General features: G+C 39.8%; 2 protein-coding genes across 3 annotated transcripts in view; one reads left to right on the forward strand and one right to left on the reverse strand.

The window, feature by feature from the left end:
• mmp21 (matrix metallopeptidase 21) overlaps positions 1-9,165 on the forward strand; it is a 13,158-nt gene extending 3,993 nt beyond the window's left edge. The window contains exons 2-7 of the mRNA XM_063071115.1: positions 1-286; positions 524-663; positions 2,612-2,753; positions 7,589-7,846; positions 7,925-8,097; positions 8,872-9,165. The exon at positions 1-286 is cut by the window's left edge and continues 405 nt beyond it. Coding sequence (XP_062927185.1) covers positions 1-286; positions 524-663; positions 2,612-2,753; positions 7,589-7,846; positions 7,925-8,097; positions 8,872-9,165 — 1,293 coding nt within the window. The remainder of the gene's footprint in view (positions 287-523; positions 664-2,611; positions 2,754-7,588; positions 7,847-7,924; positions 8,098-8,871) is intronic.
• A 437-nt stretch (positions 9,166-9,602) lies between these two features.
• Positions 9,603-21,188, reverse strand: part of edrf1 (erythroid differentiation regulatory factor 1) — an 87,503-nt gene continuing 75,917 nt past the window's right edge. For both annotated transcript variants that reach the window (XM_063071833.1, XM_063071834.1), the window contains 2 exons: positions 15,915-16,075; positions 9,603-11,870 (listed from right to left, as the gene is read on the reverse strand). In XM_063071833.1, coding sequence (XP_062927903.1) covers positions 11,726-11,870; positions 15,915-16,075 — 306 coding nt within the window. In that variant the 3' untranslated portion in view covers positions 9,603-11,725. The remainder of the gene's footprint in view (positions 11,871-15,914; positions 16,076-21,188) is intronic.

Raw genomic sequence — 21,188 nt, forward strand, 5'->3', positions numbered from 1 at the left:
AAGGGACGCAAGAAGCGTTTTTTGCAATTGTTATTTTCTCCCACACATAAAGTATTTTCAGTCGACTCCGACATGGATAGTAAGGCAGCGAAAATGGCCTTTTCTAAATCGAAGCTAACATGGCGTTTGATGGGTGAAGGTTATAGCAATCAGCTATCTGTTGAAGACCAGAAACGTGTGCTGAAAATGGCTTTTAGGATGTGGAGTGAAGTTATCCCTTTAGAGTTTGAGGAGAGTACTGACCTTCCTGCCTCAATGATCGACATCAAACTTGGCTTTGGAAAAGGTAACGTTGATGGCTTTTTAAACGCATGTATTAGTCATAACGTCATTTACTAAAGCATGAACAAAATAGGTTGCTATGTTACTAACTGAGCATAGTAATGAATAAACTCAATAAGTGGAATATTTTACCACAAAAATTGTGATTTTGTTTTACATTCAAGCATTTTGTACAAGCTGTTTTATGTAATAGTCTGAATAATGATTAGCTAACATGAAAATCCATTTCCATTCACTGTAGGTCGCCATATGGGCTGCACACGGGCATTTGATGGCAACGGGCAGGAGTTTGCTCACGCATGGCAATTAGGTGATATTCACTTTGATGATGACGATCATTTTACTACTCCAAGCAACAGGAATGGAATTAGCTTACTGAAAGTAAGTCTTCCCCCAGCATTTTTACCCCTCATTTATTTCTGCCTTTCACTGATTTCTTGCAACTTCAATTAGATGCTCCTAAAATTATTTGCTGAAGAAACTTGGATTGGAACTGCCTATTATCTGTAAAGTGAATTGACTTCTCTCACCTCCACAAACCAGTGACTTGTGCAGATACACTGTGCTTTCACAGAATCAATCAAAGCAGATGGTATTGTTATAAGTTGCAGTTACTTGACAGTGCATATTCTGAAATTGGATGCCAAACAGGCAGCGTAGAGAATTGTGCTCTAATACACACATAGGATCAGGAAAAAAGGCAATGTCCATACTCCACGGGTTATTGAAATATACAGAAGATCACAGGTAACATTGAGAAGATAGCTAAAATGACAAAGGTCACATTGGCTTCGTTAGTCAGGGTTGACCATGGATGTTGCATTCCACCTGTCTAGATATGCAAGCCAGGGCAGTACGATATGGAGAACAAGCTGTTACCCATGTAGCAAGCTCCCCCCTCTCCATGCATCTGATGAACCTAAAGAAACAACAGAAAGATAAAAAGGAAAGATTGTTTGGGATCAGCAATGTCACTGGAGTTGCTAGTCAGCACTGAACTCAACACAGGACTGCCTTAGAGACTCTAGTTCCTGCATTTTCCCTCGGGGGTTACTCCTGAAGCCTTCCCCATGATTCGGTATAGCTGCAAGGCAGTGGAGGTTTGGGATAATTGTTTTCCTTCTCCTAGGTGAGCTGCCAACCCTGGCTGATGAGCCCCATTTGCCCAAAGCGACTGGTTTTAAGGCACTTGTAACCCACCTTTGCCCCTTCTTCTGTCAATGGAATTGTAGCTAAGCCACATGTGAAGTTCAGGAACTGTACTTGGTTGTCAGAGACTATCTGAGGTGCAGATCATTGGAACTATTAGTAAGTATTGGGACTTGTTCCCATTACCACTCCCAGCTATAACAACCTTATGGAACCAAAGGTCACATTAATTCATGGAGTTTAATATATGCAATGTAAGTGCAGTAAGTTTCATAGATTGCCACATTGGATAGTGATATGGCTGTGTTAACAGAATCAAACAAAGCCAGCGACAAGTGCTTAATTAGGAATAATAAGTTAAAAGAAGTAGGGTGTAACAGAACTCCATCATGACTTTTAATGCTAAGTAGAATAGGTCAGTTAGGTTTTTCTGGAACATGGATTATTTACTTTGAGTTATGAATCAGAAGTGCTATGACATGGGTATGAGGTTTATTGTATAGTGCGATGGCAGCAATAATTTCCTCTATTTTCTTCCCATTAGACAATGGAAAGAAAATAATTTAGCAAATTAGTTGCCTGATTTTAAATGTGCAAGAACAATACAGTGATACTGGTGGCCTTTAATTATTGCTTTATAATTTCCGCAGTTAAAAATTGGGAGGAAAATTCCAACAAGGAAGAACTTCAGGAGGAGAGATAAATTACTCAAAGTTTGTGATCGCCTAAGCTGAAAAGGTGGCAGAAATAGATTCCACAAATAATTTTTAAAAGAGAGCTAGCTATGGATAAGGGATTTACAAGGTTACCTACACAATGCAGAAACAAACAATGTAACGAGCAGACCGCCAAACTTATTTTACATTTAGTTGTATTTACCATTTGAGAAGATCAATAGATGGCCATGGGACAAAGGATTCTTCCCTTCCTCCAGGAAATTAGAACTAATTGTGGTATCAAGACCATTCCAGATTGCGTATATAGATTGTGCACCTCTTCACACATCCCGACTGGGCTTTGATGCACATTTATGAAAACAACCCTGAAGGCAATTACCTTCAATATTTTAATTTATAAATTCATCTAGGATTGAAATTCCAAAGGAAACATTCCCTATGTGTAAAAAAAAGTCTTTTGATTAATTAAATTCATGAAACATTCCAATCTGTCCAATATACAGGTGGCTGTCCATGAACTAGGTCACGTACTGGGTTTGCCTCATAGCTACAGGACGGGTTCGATAATGCAACCCAGCTATATCCCACAGGATTCAACTTTTGAACTGGACTGGCTTGACAGAAAAGCCATTCAGCAACTCTATGGTAAGAGCATGTAATTCAAATTTAAATTCTGACCAAAGATGGTTATATAATTGAAACATTCAAGATATTTTCATTAGTTTGTGGAGCTAGTAAGCAAGAAGCAACTACAAAATACAGGAAACTTTAAGCATTTAGAAATGAAACACTATTACTGAGGAACTCTTCGGCACAGGAGATTTAGAGAAGCTGGAAATCTTGATCAATACACATAAAATGCTGGAGGATCTCAGGTCAGGCATCATCAATATGAAGGGCAAGGTGGGTGGATGGGATGGGGAAATGATGTAAGAAGTTGGAAGGTTATGTGCAGATGTACTGGGATGAACAAGACAGAATCTAACAAGAGAGGACATTGGGCAGTGGAATAACAGGAAAAAGCTGGGGATTCAGAGAGAGGTGACCCATCCCCTTCTCCCCACTTTCTTATTCTAGCTTCCCATTCCTGTCCTGATGAAGGGTCTTCGCCCAAAGCATAAAATGTTTATTCTCCTCCATAGGTGCTGCCGGATCTGCTGAGTTCCTGCAGCATTTTGTGTTATTGGAAGAACTCAGATTGTCAGTCTATGTGTTGACAGGTGGTATGTATGGAAGGAATTATTGATATTTCAGGTGGAAACTCTGCATAAAGAGGAGAGGGGAAGGGTTAAAGGGGTCATAGGGTGAATGTGAACTAAGTGGGGGAAGTTGGGGGATAGGTAGGTGGGTAATGGGTGGAATAGACAAGGAGAAAAGGCAGATGGAGCCAGGTGAGGGAGGAGGGAGTGAAGGTAGAGAAAAATGCTGTAAGGAGATGTGCAAAGGTTGTGAGTGCTGGAATATGATAAATAATAAGTGTTAATGGGAACCATTAAGAAAAGATGAAGGGCAGATGGAGCTAGATGGAGGAGGGTATTCAGTGGGTAAAGTGTGTGGATAATATGTGAATGCAACTAGGAGAGAGACAGAAATGAAAATTGGTTGTTGGAAAGGGAACCAGGATGGGAGGGCCAGAGGTGTATCAGTGGGACAGAGAGGAAAATATAGGAAGCAAAGTTTATCAGACATTGGAATGTGAGTTTTTTTTAAAGAAGAGCTTGGCCAAATACAAGATAGTTGTAGCTCAGTCTTTCCACTGTCTAATTAGGGAAACACAGAACTTTGTAAAAGTAGAACTTTCTCAGCTATTTAATGGATGTGAAGATGTATGCTCAGTTTGGTTTCGAATAAGGCAACTGAATAAAAGATCTGATTTACGTTATAGTCTTCAGAACACAAGTCTATATTAACAAAATGCATGAAAATGTCAATGGATGGTTTGGAACAAAGAAACAATATCCTAATAAATTTCCACTGCATCCAGACTAGGTGGAACCTACCAGTTATGAGGGGAGATTAGATAGGGTGGATTTGTTTTCATTGGAGTGGAAACCAAGATGGTATTGATTGAGATATTTATGATTATGAGGAGAAGGTGGACAGTGAGAAACTTACCAACAACAGATTTCCAAAAACAGAGGACATAGGTTTAGGATGAGTAGTATGAGGATTAGAAGACATTAGAGGATTCTTCTTTTCACCAGGTGGTAGCAATCTGGAACAAACAGCCTGGGGTGGTGGTAAAGGCAGGTACTCTTAGAACAATCATTAAGTGTCTGGACAAAAACACAAACCACGAAGGCAACAAAGGTGACAGTAAAGATGTTAGTAAATAGGATAAATATAGATGGTTACTTGATGTTCAGTCTGTTCATGGTAGTCAAATATCATGTTTCTATGCTGTGCAAGTCCAAAATTAATGACCCCAGTTTTCAGAAATTATCAGCCATTGCTCAGTTGATCAATAACTTTATGTAACCGAAGACTATCCTTCCATCAACAACGTTATAGACAGTAATTCCAAAATGTATCAATCATAGTAACATTTTGAGAAGGGAATGGCCACATGACCCTCCTGCATTACCTGCTTATGTCTACTGTTTTGCCTAATGGTCATTATCCACTTTTCTGAAACAATGCTGTTACCATGTCTTCAGCATTGGTGGGAGAATATTAAGACTTGCAAAATAAATGGTAGGCTTCTCAAAAGTGCTGAGGATTGAAATATTGTGAATGTCCATGGATCTCTGAAGGCATCAGCTGGGATACAAAATGTAATCGTAAGGTTACAACACAACTATATGTAATATTATTTACTCCAGAGAAGGAATAGTGCTGGAAGTGGCAGCAAATGTTAGGAACTGGGGAAAGAAATTGTGGAGGAACAAGTGTAGGTTTGTTGCATGTGGTGGTGGAGAAGGTTTGCCTTGAAAGGTTACCCATTTACCTGGATGCTTGCCATATGGTGGTACAGAATTAAGACTTGTCCTGGTAGCAGCCTGTAACAAGTACCACCATGATAATATGATTTAAGGCCCCAGCAAAAGTCGAACTCGTGGCCAGGCAATATTGTCTTCAAATGTTTCACTAGTTTGGAAAAACATACCACATCACAGCCAGACATGCGCATCACAAACCGATGATGCAGTGTAGAGTCATAAGCGTAATATACCACTAAAACAGGCCCTTCAGCCCAATTGGTCTATGCTGACCAAGTCCATCCAAGCTACTCCCATTTAAAGATGAAGAGAAAACATTAGCTTTGTTACATGAACATTAAAACGTATGGTAAAATGTGTCATTTGCATCAAATCACAACAGTGAGGATTGTACTGGGTAGCTTCAAGTGTCACCATGCTTCTGGTGACAACATACATGCCCACAACTCATTAACTGTAACTGTACATTTTTGGAATGTAGGAGGAAACCACAGTACCTGGAGGAAACTTAAGCGGTCAGGGGCAGAAAGTACAAATTTCTTAGACAATGGCAGGAATCAAACCCCAATCTTACAGCTAGTCCTGTAAAGTGATGCACTAGTTGCTACACTACCATGCTGCCCAATAATTTGGCTCATAACCTTCAAACTCCTGATCCATGTACCTCCTCTAATTGACTTTTAAGTATTATGGTTCCTGCTTCAACCTCTTCCTCTGACAGCTCATTTCACATACATACTGTGTGTATATAAAAAATGCTCGTGAAGTTCCTATTAAACCTTTCTCTCCTTAAACTGTCTTGATTCCACAATGCTGGGGGAGAAAAAGTCCATTCACTTTATCTATGCCCCTCATGATTTTGTATATGATTACACTAATATATGTATAGATTTACTATATATATACATATAAAATCTAAGATTACCTGTCTCCTACACTCCAACTTACCCACCTTCTCCCCTAAAAGACCATACGACATAAGAACAGAATTAGGCCACCTGGCCCATCAAGTCTGCTCCGCCATTCAATCATGGCTGATCCTTTTTTTCTTGGCCTTCTCCCCGTAACCTTTGATGCCATGTCCAATCAAGAACCCATCAATCTCTGTCTTAAATACACCCAACAACCTGGCATCCACAGCTGCATGTGGCACATATTCCAAATTCACCACCCTCTGGCTAAAGAAATTTCTCTGCATCCGTTATGAAAGGACATTCCTCTATCCTGAGGCTGTGCTCTCTTGTCCTAGACTCTCCCACCATGAGAAACATCCTTTCTACATCTACTCTATCTAGGCCTTTCAATACTTGAAAGGTTTCAGTGAGATCCCCCCTCATCCTTCTGAATTCCAGTGAGTACAGACCCAGTCATCAAACATTCCTCGTATGATAACCCTTTCATTCCTGGAATCATCCTTGGGAATCTCTTCTGGACCCTTTCCAGTGCCAGAACATCTTCACAGTACTCAAGATGAGGCCTCACCAGTGCCTTGCAAAGCCTCGGCATCACATCACTTCTCTTATATTCTAAATCTCTTGAAATGAATGCTAACATGACATTTGCCTTCCTCACCACCAACTCAACCTGTAAGTTAACCTTCGGGGTGTTCTGCACAAGGACTCCTAAGTCCCTCTGCATCTTAGATTCCTGGATTTTCTCCCTGTTTAGAAAATAGTCCGTACATTTATTTCTACTACCAAAGTGCATGACCATGCATTTTCCCTCAAGTATTTGGAACATCCTTGTAAATCTTTTCTGCATTCTAATTTAATAACATCTTTCCTACAGCAGGATAACAAAAGTTGTACATAATACCCTTAACTGTGGCCTCATCAGCAACTTGTACAACTGCACCATGACCTTCCAGCTTTCACACTTACCCTGACTTCTGGCCTGTCTTCCTTCACCACCGTTTACCTGTGACTCCACTTTCAGGGAACCATGCACTTTGAACTCCTAGGTCCCTCTGTTCCTCAAGATGCCCTAGGGTCCTTATATTCACCAGGATAATCCTACATTGATTTGACTTTCCAAATTGAACTCCATTTGCCATTCCTTGGCCCACTTACTCAGCTGATCAAGAATTCCCTGCAATTTGTAATGATACTGAAGATTGACAGAATTGCATTGAAGATCATTATTCTAGCAAGATTCCAAATGTATATTCTATTGGTGGAAAATGCCCATTACCTAATATCTAGCTTCGGTGTGTTCTGTAACAGACGTATTCTTAAATTTTCTCCATAAAGAATTCTTCATAAATTTTCTAGTCGAAAGCAAACTTTCATCCTTTAATGAGTGATCCAAATGAAAGTATTTGATAAACAACCTAGAATTGGAGATGGCGAGGGTGCAGGAAAGAAAAAGCTAAAAGTACAGAATATGCTTTGAAAAATCCTACAAAACACTATTACACAATACTGCTGTTGCAATACACATAACTGCTTCTTATCACAACAGTATTTTAAGGCTCGCATCTAACAGCTGTTCTTGAGCAAACATTATAAAAAATGACAGATTTACATCCTTTATTCTCCTTAGGTATATGTGAAAGTCCTTTTGACACTGCATTTGACTGGATTCACAAGGAGAAAAATCAGTATGGAGAGTTGATATTTCAATTTAACACATACTTCTTCAGAAATGAATTGTATTGGCTTTATGAAAATCGGAATAATCGAACACGTTATGGAGATCCCATCGCAATCTCAGTTGGATGGCAAGGAATCCCAAGTAGTGGAATTGATGCTATCGTACATGTATGGACGTGGACAAAGGATGCCATCTATTTCTTTAAAGGTGATGTAATAATCAAAAGAGTTAAAAACCATTTATTCATGTAAGTTACTATCAATGCTAATTTGTGCTCTTACACAGGTACCCAGTATTGGAGATATGATAATGAAAATGATCAAACATTCACAATGGATGCAGAGGGAAACAGATATCCCATGTTAATTTCTGAAGGCTTTCCAGGTGTGAAAGGACCAATTGATGCAGCTTTTTATGACAGGAGAGACCAACATATATATTTCTTTAAAGGGCCAAATGTAAGTTCCCCCCACCCGCCAAGTGTACTGGGGCTGCACTTGACAGATGCAAAGCATTTTCACTCCTGAGGGTATTAAGCATAATGCGATAGGAATAGCGTGCAAGAAATGAGACAGGTGGGTTGATTCTCCACTGTTGCTGAGAAGACACTTATAGACAATAATTAGTTAGAAAAAAACTATTAGCACTTAAAAAATCATGCTAGGTATGGAAAGCCAAGGCAAATTGCATTTGACTGACACGATCAAGTTCTTGCTCATGTCTCAGGAACAATAAAACAATTTACGTAATATGAACTTTCAAAAGACATCCAACTATTGATAATGCTTGTATTTTTCTGATACATTTCACTTCTTTGGGATGAGATTTTTTGTTTCTATACTTGCTTTACCAAAAACTAATAACTGAAATTAAGAAAAGTCAAAAAGATGCATCAATGTTTGCATCAAATTCTAATACTGTAAGGTTGTAAGACATTAAAGTTTTTAAGGGGATTACATTTGTTAAACATGGTTATAACAAAGACCTTAACTCTGATTTTAAAGTTAACACCAACTTTACTTAGGGAAACTATAGTGATAGCTATGATAAAGGTAACTAGTGTTTTGTGAAACACATGTAAAAGGCCAAACTGGGGTTTTTTTTTGGAGTTGACATGAATGGCTGTCGTTACAGTCATGAGATGTTTGTCTTTTTAGATATCTAATTATGACAGGTATATTTTAAAGGAAATTACCACTTCCTGTATTTAATAACATACATTTTCTTTACAGGTGACTACTTTCAATGTGAATACCAACCAAGTTAACGAATATCCAAAAAGAATCATTGATGTATTCCCACCTGTAATGCTGAATGATCATCCTATTGAAAATCTCAATGCTGTATACTACTCTTATTACTACCAATCAATCTTTTTCTTCAAAGACAATTTCTTTTGGAAAGTAGTTGATAATTGGGATAAAAGGCAGAACCCAGTATTGCCAATGAATGGATTATTGCCCAAAAGAAATATTTCAGAACAGTGGTTTGATATTTGTAATGTTCATTATTCTTTGCTAAACTAGTTGTTGAACTGAGTACAACACCTCCATCAGAAACTTAAATACAAATTATAGGAATTAAAACATGACAAAGGCCATTTTGAATTGCAAATGTATTGTTAGCCTGCTTTTAAATGTAATCCTTTAGACTTATACCAAAAAGTTTCCAAACCTTAAAGGACAAAAGAATGTTTTAAGTATAAGCATTGATGTCTGAGACAAAATGTCACACCTAATTATTTTTAAAACTTGGTTAAAAGAATCTTTAAATGTGTCAAACTTAATATGTATTATTCTACATGTAAACACCATGGATAGATGTAATAAAAAGGATGCTTAAATTGTTTTTCTAAAAAATCTACTGCATAGATGGTTATAATTTTTCAGTGATTGTCAACCGACTGTTTCAGGGTAGATACTTGTACAATACCAATGTAAAGGACAAGAAATTTCTTTTTTATTAAATATATTTTATTTTAAAATGTGACATGGTATTATATATCTAGCTATTGGCAGCAGGGCGAACTCCTCCCCCCAAATATATTTGAATATTTAAATGCCACAATGTCATCCAGGTTTGATGACAACCAGACTCCTAATTATAAAAGTTTACAATCATGAAAAAGAATTACAATAAACTATACACAAGCAGGTTTTTCCACTCAAAATTAGTTCTGTAATGTTCCCTCTGAGTTCCATCTACATAAGTTTTTACAAATCACCTGAAATCTCTTGATGAATTCAGACTTTTCCTTAAATAAAATTCACTCATCCAAACAACAAAAAAAACAATAGCTCATAAGGACAAGGAAATAAAACTATGAATAACATAACAGGATAATATATCATAATTTTCATAGACATACTAATTAGAAGATAGTTAGTCATTCCAAATTACAAATACATGCTTGTTATGCATTCAAATTGTACATTAAAGTTACAATATAAATATTGAGCCCTGATTTACAATTTTTGCATTCAAATTTGCCCATTGGTGATCATTGCACATCGTTTTAAATTATCTACAGTTAATTACAAACTTTACAACTTGTTAGCAAAGTTCCATTATTATACAAGATGCACAATATAAACCTTTAAATCTCAAGATCACACTATTGAATACTCTTTATTAAAACAATTATGAAACTGCAGATATTTAACATGTTGAACACAATATGCAACATACAAAATATAACTTCTATATAGCATTTTTCATGATGGTAGAATACTTCAAAGAGTTTTACAGTTATGCCTTTGGAACTCTTAATATCAGTCCCAACTTGTAAGCTATGCAATTTAAAAAATCTTTTCTGAATGGAGTGTATCATCTGTAGCTTAAAATATACCACTCTACCTCTGGTCACACAATATGCATCAAATGGTTTACAGAAAATCTAAATGTTCCTTCATAATTTGTAAAATTCATTATTTTACTTAAGAATTGCTTGGAAATCAATCCTGCCAACTTATTAGCCTATACATACAGTATATTACTATTCCCTTGCTGCTGGTTCAGAGTCCTAGCTAATGTAATAGTGGAGCACAAACTGCAGATTATAGAAAACCCTCTCAAAATTAAACATGGCTAGGGAATAAATCCTGCTTCCTGAAACACAAATTCTAAGAAAAAAAAGATCTTCATACTAAAGAGCCTGATAAGTCACCACAGGTCCCTTCATTTTGAACTGAAACCATAACATTTTGCTTACTTTTCCAACATAGCATTCACTCATGGTTTAAAAGCAGTTTAACATTCACATATTATAATTATGTAATTTACAAAATATTCCAAATACTAGTTTATGACACTGAAGGTGGTCTTGCAAAGTGATTTAGTGGGCAGAGTTTTATTACGGCACCTTTTTTGTTCTACACAATTTAGCTAGAGCCGTTCATGTGCCTGTAATAATAAGATTAACATTTCAGACAGCAAGTCACTGATATATTTTGAAATATATTTGTATCCTTGCTGGATATAATTACAATTAGAAAAACATAATTAAGCTTGGAATTAGCTATTGTTACCATTTTCCTCCTTTTTTGTGTCTCGTGCTGGGATACTGATCTCAATTTCTCACCAAATACCTTATTCATATGGAAAGTTTGAGGTAGTAGATTTCAAGAAACTATTGAAAAAGATACCATTGTCAGATCTAATCCTACACTCAGCTGACATGAAAAAATCATCAATAGAGGGGAATATTAATCATTCACCTCACTCCTTAATTCAGGAATGGAATGGCTGACTGTAGCACCATAACTACCAATTTGCTTGAAACTAGATTTCTCATGCAGACTAAGTTCCCAGATTCCCAATGATAATTTCACTACAGCAGCAAATGGTAGATTACAGTATTGCTTCAAGTAATTAACTTTAAATTGGTGATACATACTTGTTGCTAGTAGTATCCAGACTGATAATGCCATATGATTATATCTCCATAGATCAAAGAAGCCCTTGAAAAGTTGCTGCATCATCTTTGAAAGGTTACATTACTGACTGTTCAAATATAGTCTTGAGCATCATTCTAATGTCAACAAAGATGAACAAAATATCAGAAAGTCAGAAAAAATCTTGCCGCCATTAACTAGACGATAATTGTTTTAATAAACTCAGCATCATTTCCACTCTTTGTAGTAAGGTACTGTCCTTATCTGCTGTTGCCCGCAGTAATGTAGAATAGGCATGCTTGTAGTCTTTCAAAGTTATTTCATCATCCATAATTCCACTATAAAAAAAACAAAATATTAGTTTAATAATCCAAAATGATAGAATCCAAATTAAATGTTAAATCCCATTTAACATTTTTTCCACCTAGATGGAGCACTGTGACTGTGCTCCATCACTGTGGTTCCCACAACAAAACAGGAACACTATTGATACAAGTTAATTTCAAATCCAAAGTAAATTTATTAAAGTACCTATATGTCGCCATATACAAACCTGAGATACATTTTCTTGCAGGCATACTCAATAAATCCACAGAATAACAACACTGGACAGCATTTTTTTTTTGAAGTGTCGCTTCCTCAGAATTTTTGTTGTTTATGATAGACTGCTTGAAGCTGAACACAAGCATAATTTCTGACTACTTGTATCATGTAGGAATTTGGAGAAACAAGAAATTAACTTTTATTGAATATAATGCATTTAATTGCCTAATGGCAATGATGCTTGTAAAAGTTCAAGCTAAAAATGTTTCGTTCATATTTTCATTTCTACTCAGTGTCTGAGGCTTTTCGCTGAAGTGTCCAACAATAATCAGCCAGCATTGATGGATTCCAGTTGCCCTGATACTGCTCCTCCATGATCTCAATGTCCCGGTGAAACCTTTCACCATGCTCGTCACTGACTGTGCCAAGATTTGTAGGAAAGAAGTTTAAATAGGAATGCAGAAAATGAATCTTTAGTGACATGTTGTACTTCATGGTTTTGTATGCTTCAAGCATATTGTCACCCAGCTGCATGTACTTTGGTGCTGTGTATTTGCCAAGAAAATTTTCCAACATCCTTGAATGCCTTCCATGTGATTTTCTCCAGTCCCAATTGCCTGTTATTGATGACATGTTTGATTTGTGGACCAGCAAAAATGCCTTCTTTAATCTTGGCATCAGTTATTTTGGGAAACATCTATTTCAAATACTGAATGTTTTTACCTTTGTTGTTCATCTCTCTCATAACATTTTTCATAAGCCCCAATTTTATATGATGAGGATGCAAAGCTATCTTTGTTGTATCTCCAAGTGGCTTATGTGCCACACTTAACTGCCTTGGAACCAACTGAGTGGCCAATCCTTTTTAATGTAATGAGATTCTTTAGTACAGCTGTCCCATTCACAAATGAAACAGTATTTGGTGTATCTGAGCTGCATTCCTTATAGCTAAGGACTAACAACTGTTGCTGAACCTGTTGGTGAGTCCTCAGGCTCCTGTTCCTTCTTCCTGATGGCAGCAGTGAGAAGACAGCACAGCTTCATTGATGGGGTTCCTGATGAAGGATGCTGCTTTCCTGCGACAGCATTTTGTGCAGATGTGCTCAATAGTGGGGAGGGCTTTATCTATGGCAGACTGGGCTGTATCCACTACTTTTTGTAGGATTTTACGTTCAAAAGGCATTGGTGTTTCCATATCAGGTTGTGATGTAGCCAGTCAATATATTCTCCACCACACACCTATAGAAGTTTGTCAAAGTTTTACATGTCATGCCGAATCTTCACAAACTCCCAAGGAACTAGGAGGCGCTGCCATGCTTTCTTCATAATTGGTCTTACATGCTGTGCCCAGGACAGGTCCTCTGAAATGATCACGCCAAGGAATTTAAAGATTCTGACCCTCTCCACCTCTGATCCTCTGATGAGGACTGGCTCAAGTACCCTTGATTTTCTTCTCCTGGAATCAATAATTAGCTCTTTGGTGTTGCTGACATTGAGTCAGAGGTTGTAGTCATGGCACGACTCAGCCAGATTTTCAATCTCCCTCCTACACGAAATACAATGATTTTCAATCCCCCTCCTAAATGAAATACAATGTTGGAAAATGCATGGTCATGCACTTTAGTAAAAGAAATAAATGTGCGGACTATTTTCTAAACAGGGAGAAAATCCAAAAATCTGAGAAGCAAAGGGACTTGGGAATCCTTGTGCAGAACACCCTAAAGGTTAACTTGTAAGAAGAGACAGAGGTCAGGAAAGCAATTGCAATGTTAACATTCATCTCAAGAGTTCTAGAATACAAGAGCAGGGATGTGATGTTGAGGCTTTAAGACACCGGTGGGGCCTCACCTTGAGTACTGTGCAGAGTTTTGGGCTCCTCATCTAAGAAAAGATGTGCTGGCATTGGAGAGGGATCAGAGGAGGTTCACAAGGATGATTCTGGGAATGAAAGGTTTATCATACAAGGAACGTTTGATGTCTCTAGGTCTGTATTTGCTGAAATTTAGAAGAATTGGGGGGGGGAGGGGGTGGAGAGATCTCATTGAAGCCTTTTGAATGTTGAAAGGCCAGACAGAGTAGATGTGGAAAAGATGCTTCCCATGGTGGGGGAGTCTAGGACAAGAGGGCACAGCCTCAGGATAGAGGGGTGTTCATTTAAAACAGATGCAGAGAAATTTCTTTAACCAGAGGGTGGTGAACTTGTGGAATTTATTACCATTGGCAACTGTGGAGACTAGGTCATTGACTGTATTTAAGACTTAAGCTTGATTGGACATGGCTTCAAAGGTTATGGGGAGAAGGCTGGGGAGTGGAGCCGAGGAGGGGTAAAAGGATCAGCCATGATTGAATGGCAGAGCAGACTCAATGGGCTAAATGGCCTAATTCTGCTCCTATGTCTTATGGTCTTACTTGCTGATTCATCACTACCTTTGATTCAGCCTAAGACGGTGGTGCTGTCAGTAAACTTGAATATGGCATTGGAACTGTGCTGAGCCACACATTTGTAAGTGTAAAGTGAGTTAAAGTGAGTAGAATGGGGGGGGGGGCGGCTAAGCACACAACCTTGGGTGAACCTGTGCTGATTGAGATCATGGAGGAAATACTGGTGCCAATCCAAACTGATTGGGGTCTGCAAATGAGGATCCAATTACACAAAGAAGTATTGAGGCCAAGGTCTTGGAGCTTATTGATTAGTTTTAAGGGGATGATGGCATTGAATGCTGAGCTGAAGTCAATAAAGGACATCCCGATGTATGTATCTTCAGTATCCAGATGTTCCAGGGTTGAGTGAAGAGCCAATGAGATGGCTTCTGCTGTGGACTTGTTGCTCTAGTAGGGAAAAGGGAGTGGATCCAAGTCAACCCAGGCAGGAGTTGATACATCTAATCTCCAACCTCTCAAAACAGTTCATCACTGTGGATACAAGTACTACTGGATGACAGTCATTGAGGCAGAAGCACTAGTATAATTGAAAGCTGCTTGAAGCAGGTAGGTACTTCAGATTGCTGATGCAAGCGGTTAAAGATTCAGTGAACACTTTAGCCAGTTGATCAGCACAGGTTTTAAGTGTTTAGCCAAGTACCCTGCCTGGGCCAGATGCTTCTTGTGGGTTCACACTCCTGAAGACTGCTCATACATTGGCATCAGAGCATAAAACCACAGGATCACTGGGGGCTGTGGGAGTTCATGATGGTTTCTCCATGTTTTTACAGTCAAAGCAAGCACAGAAGGCATTGAGCTTGTTGTCGCCTATGTTGATCAATTTAACTTTATAAGAGGTGATAGTATTTAAGCCTTGCCACAACTGCTGAGCATCCTTTCTTGATTCAAGGTTAATCTGGAATTGTCACTTCGTCTGTGAGATGGCTTTCTGGAGATCATACCTGGACCTCTTGTAACTTTCTTGATCACCAGATTTGAATGCCTCTGATTTGGCCCTCAGCAGACAGCGGATCTCATCGTTCACCTACAGCCTCTGATTAGGGAAGATGCTGAATGATTTACAATTGTTTTAATAGCTTGTTGTTGTTCCAGGTTTTTCATGTGGCTGGATAACAGAAATAGCTTGAGACAACAATAAAAGGCATCAAGTTAGATCTTGCCTCCAAGAAGACTACAGAACTGGACAAGACATGGGAACAAAATTTTATGGGTTTCAATCCCACCAGTTACAAAATTAAAGGTGGGTGGGAATCTATCTCAAAAGTAGTTTCAGAGTTCAGCACAGGCAGAAATTTAAATTATATTTTTAAACAAAGTTAAATATCCTGCACAAACATTTGCAAATGTTCAGGAAAAAAAAACCAATCCAAAATAGGCTGAAATCAAATTTGCTTTACCTGCTCTTTCTTTTTGAAGTTAACAATTTGATAAGTTGAAACAAAAGAAAGGAGAGGCGAGTTTCAAACATGTTGACAAGTTTCAAAACCTCTTCTTCATTAAGGCTGGAAGAATTGCTTTCAGACGCATTTCCCTCCTGATGTTCATGGCCACCATGTTTCTGGACGAATGGATACAAACAGAAAATGTTAGCTCAGCTTTTCTTCCAAATACTCAGGATGGATGTCACAGAGTCACATAGGAAATATAAGCAGCTCTGTGACCCACCATGTCCATGCTAAATGACAAGCACCCAATCACACTCTAATCTCATTTTAACAGCACTCGGTTCATGACCTTCCATGCCTTGGCAATACAAAAGTCATCTAAATATTTCTTAAAGTTGAGTTCACCTTCCTCTATAAACCCCTTATGCAGAGCTTTCCAGATTCCAACCACTCTCTAGGTAAAAAATTTCTCCTCAGAATTACACTAGATATTTTAGTCTTTATTCTAAGCCTATGCCCTCTAGTTTCATACACCTTTACTGAAGGAAAAAAAAACTGATAATTTGACACCTCCATGGCTTTAGTGGTGCCAGATGCAGATTTTTTAACAATTATTGGATATTACCCTGAATACAAAGGGATTAAGATTTGCAAATGATAGAATAACAAGTTATCAGACTTTTACTGTATCAATGTTTTTCATGCCTTATTATCTTGCATACCCATGTCATGTCCATTCTCAGCCTCCTTTCCTGCAAGGAAAACAAATCCATCTGGTCTCTCCCCACAATTGAAATACATCCTGATTATCTCTTCTGCACTTTATCCAAAGCAACAATGTCCTTCCTATAGTGGTATGACCAGAAATGTACACAGTACTCCAGCTGAGCCTTAAAGTTGTGTCATAATCCCCTTGCGACACTCCAGCATTTAATTTACCTGTGTTGCCACCTTCATGGAAGCTTGGATGTTCCTCAATCTTTCTTTAGGTTCAACCACTCATTTACTTAGTCCTGTCCTTAGTTCTCCAAAATCACCTCATACTTAGCCACAAGTAAATTCCAATTCATTTCTCAGTCCATCCCACCACCTTATCATCTTGTAACCTAAGGTTCTGGTTCTCATTACCAACTCCAATGGTCATGCCATCTGCAAAATTACTAATCACACTCTACTCTGCCTTTAGAAGCGCAGTTCATTTCGTCAAACATCACTTCCTGTTCGCAGGCTGTTTTACATCATTTCCTGCATGGTTAATTCGGATTTTGACTCCAAACACACATGGTAGAAAGACATCCATCTCCATTTAGCCTTGGAACAGCAATATCTGGGAGTATTAAGATTTCTTAATGTTGGTAAACATTTAGATGTACTTTGACAGAAGTATATGTTTATCATTAGTCACTATTAAACTCATACTGATCATGCTTGGTATTGCTGCAGTGTCAGCTCACACTACAGCTGAAGCAGAAAGAATAAGAGCAGTGTATGATGAGCACAAAGCTGAAATGCTAATTGAAAAGCTTGTGTAAGCATGGAGAAAGTTCATATAGAAGCTACATTGATTGTGCTCAAGGAGGAGTGTGAAGCTGAGGCTGCCTTAGCAGAGGCAAAGGTGCATGACGTGGTAGCTGACTTAGACAGTGGTGATTTCCTCTCTAGGAAGACGACCGAAGACCGACCATTGGTGCAAGTCCTCTAATGTGACATGGTTGCTCAACAGAGTATTCCTGCCAGGAAAGGGCAGGTGAGAACTTTTTGGAGACCCGGGCTGTGCACCCAATGTTTCAAGCTGCTTTTGAAGCAGTGTGGAGCCACCCTGGGTTGGATACTGAATGTAAGTGAGGGACTGTGTAGTGCACCCAGTCGAAGCCAAAGGTAATAAGGCCCGGGGAAGTAGCGAGGGTGATGGGAACCCCCAGATTTCCCGGAATGCTTGATGGTGAGGCCCTTTTAGTGGATGCCCCGGAAGACTTCGAGGGGGAGTCATGATTTCCGGCTGGAGTGCTGGTGAGGCCACGAAGTGCTGAGGCCCTCGGTGGTACAGGCGAACAGGATGGCTGTGATTGTCAGGAACACCACAACGAGAGAAATCACCTTTAAGAGAGGGATGCCGCTGGCGCATTTGTTCCGAGTGACTGTAATGTTGAGCGCTCCCGTGAGGCCTGCTTGGGGGGGGAGAAGAGATGACTGGAAAACAGAGGGAACTGACTGCTGAGGCCTTTAACTTTGGGGACTCGCCGGTGCCACTGGGTTGGAAGAAAAGGCTGGTGGAGAAGATGTTGAAGCTGGAAGATGTTTTTTCCCTTAGCGAGTTCGATGTGGGTTGTTCCAAGCACTCGCCACACCATCTGGGTGACTGAGGACACCCTGTTCAGAGAGAGGTTGCGGTGACTGGCTCCTGCAGATGTGCGCCAGCACCTGCGTAAGTTAAAGGAAGTTGGGATCATCTCTGAATCCCGAAGCCCTTATGCATCTCCAATAGTAGTGGCCTGGAAGAAGAACGGAAAGGTACATATGTGTGTGGACTATAGGAGTCTGAACCGGTGCACTGTCCCCGACCAGTATGCAGTCCCGAGGGTCGAAGACGTGCTGGCCTGACTGAGCGGGGCAAAGTGGTTTAGTGTGCTGGACCTGAGGAGTGAATACTACCAGATCCTGATGAGTGACGCTGGTAAAGAGAAGATGGCATTTATTTGCCCTCTGGGATTTTTCCAGTTCGAAAGGATGCCCCAGGGCATATCGGGAGTCCCTGCCACCTTCCAGAGGATCATGGAGAAGACAGTGGGGAGCATGAACTTTGTCCCATTCTTGACTCTGAGGGCTGTCCCGAGTTGGAGTACATTATTAAGACAGCACAATTCACTGAACAGGTACCTCTCACAATCATCAGTCTGGGCGAGCACCACGTCACCAGTCTGCTCATCAGACATTACCACAAGCATCAAGGATGTCATTTTTGAAGTGAGAATGGTTAAAGACTGAAGACTAAAGACTGACTGTAAAAGCTTTTATAGATGTGTGAAAAGAAAAAGATTGGTTAAGACAAATGTAGGTCCCCTACAGACAGAAACAGGTGAATTGATTATGGGGAGCAAGGACATGGCAGACCAATTGAATAATTACTTTGGTTCTGTCTTCACTAAGGAGGACATAAATAATCTTCTGGAAATAGTAGGGGACAGAGGGTCCAGTGAGATGGAGGAACTGAGGGAAATACATGTTAGTAGGGAAGTGGTGTTAGGTAAATTGAAGGGATTAAAGGCAGATAAATCCCCAGGGCCAGATGGTCTGCATCCCAGAGTGCTTAAGAAAGTAGCCCAAGAAATAGTGGATGCATTAGTGATAATTTTTCAAAACTCTTTAGATTCTGGACTAGTTCCTGAGGATTGGAGGGTGGCTAATGTAACCCCTCTTTTTAAAAAAGGTGGGAGAGAGAAACCAGGGAATTATAGTCCGGTTAGCCTAACATTGGTGGTGGGGAAACTGCTAGAGTCAGTTATCAAAGACGTGATAACAGCACATTTGGAAAGCGGTGAAATCATCGGACAAAGTCAGCATGGATTTGTGAAAGGAAAATCATGCCTGACGAATCTCATAGAATTTTTTGAGGATGTAACTAGTAGAGTGGATAGGGGAGAACCAGTGGATGTGGTATATTTGGATTTTCAAAAGGCTTTTGACAAGGTCCCACACAGGAGATTAGTGTGCAAACTTAAAGCACACGGTATTGGGGGTGAAGTATTGATGTGGATAGAGAATTGGTTGGCAGACAGGAAGCAAAGTGTGGGAATAAACGGGACCTTTTCAGAATGGCAGGCAGTGACTAGTGGGGTACCGCAAGGCTCAGTGCTGGGACCCCAGTTGTTTACAATATATATTAATGACTTGGATGAGGGAATTAAATGCAGCATCTCCGAGTTTGCGGATGACACGAAGCTGGGCGGCAGTGTTAGCTGTGAGGAGGACGCTAAGAGGATGCAGGGTGACTTGGATAGGTTAGGTGAGTGGGCAAATTCATGGCAGATGCAATTTAATGTGGATAAATGTGAAGTTATCCACTTTGGTGGCAAAAACAGGAAAACAGATTATTATCTGAATGGTGGCCGATTAGGAAAAGGGGAGGTGCAACGAGACCTGGGTGTCATTATACACCAGTCATTGAAAGTGGGCATGCAGGTACAGCAGGCGGTGAAAAAGGCGAATGGTATGCTGGCATTTATAGCAAGAGGATTCGAGTACAGGAGCAGGGAGGTACTACTGCAGTTGTACAAGGCCTTGGTGAGACCACTCCTGGAGTATTGTGTGCAGTTTTGGTCCCCTAATCTGAGGAAAGACATCCTTGCCATAGAAGGAGTACAAAGAAGGTTCACCAGATTGATTCCTGGGATGGCAGGACTTTCATATGATGAAAGACTGGATGAACTAGGCTTATACTCATTGGAATTTAGAAGATTGAGGGGGGATCTGATTGAAACATATAAAATCCGGTCATCAAGGGAATGGCGGCGTAAGGAAAAGGTCTCTCGACAAAAAAGAAGGTAAACTGCCCCAAAATCGAATTTAGACAAATACTTAATATTGCATAACTATATTAATAAAAGGGGCAAGGATGATGTCTAAGAACAAGAATAAAAAGTCCGCTTCGAAGGCTGATAAACATAAAGAGATGCAGCAAGGCGACGGGCCTAGCTCCCCCACGGCAAGCCAGGACGGAGATAATGAAGGGGAATCGGTGACTCTGTCTTTGATTCTCGGAGAGATTCGCGAGTTCCGACAAGATAACAGCAAACAGCTGGAAGATATTAAAGGAGAAATAGTAAAAACTAACTCGCGGATAGATGAAGCCGAAGCGAGGATTGTTGGAATTGAAGAGAAGCTACAAAACGCCGAGGAAGTGATAGCAGAAATGCTGAAGCTACAAGACCAGCTCCAGTGGAAACTAATAGATCAAGAAGGCCGCTCGAGAAGGGAAAATGTGAGGATCTACGGAGTTCCCGAAGGAACCGAAGGTAAACCCGGATTGATGATTCCCTTCGTGGAGAAGCTGCTTAGAGAGAACCTTGATATACCGGCTGCAAAAGACCTACAGATAGAAAGGGCTCACCGCGCGTTGGCACCACAGCCTCCGGCAGGCGCCCAGCCCAGATCGATTCTGATCAGATTTCTCAGTTACAGAACGAAGGAAGAGGTGCTTAAAAGAGCATGGCAAAAGAAAGGTTTCATGTGGAACAACTGCAAAATCAGTTTAGACCACGACTACGCACCGGGGATTCTTGCCAGACG

Source organism: Mobula hypostoma, chromosome 19 (assembly GCF_963921235.1).
Source record: "Mobula hypostoma chromosome 19, sMobHyp1.1, whole genome shotgun sequence".
Taxonomy (NCBI): Eukaryota; Metazoa; Chordata; class Chondrichthyes; order Myliobatiformes; family Myliobatidae; genus Mobula; species Mobula hypostoma.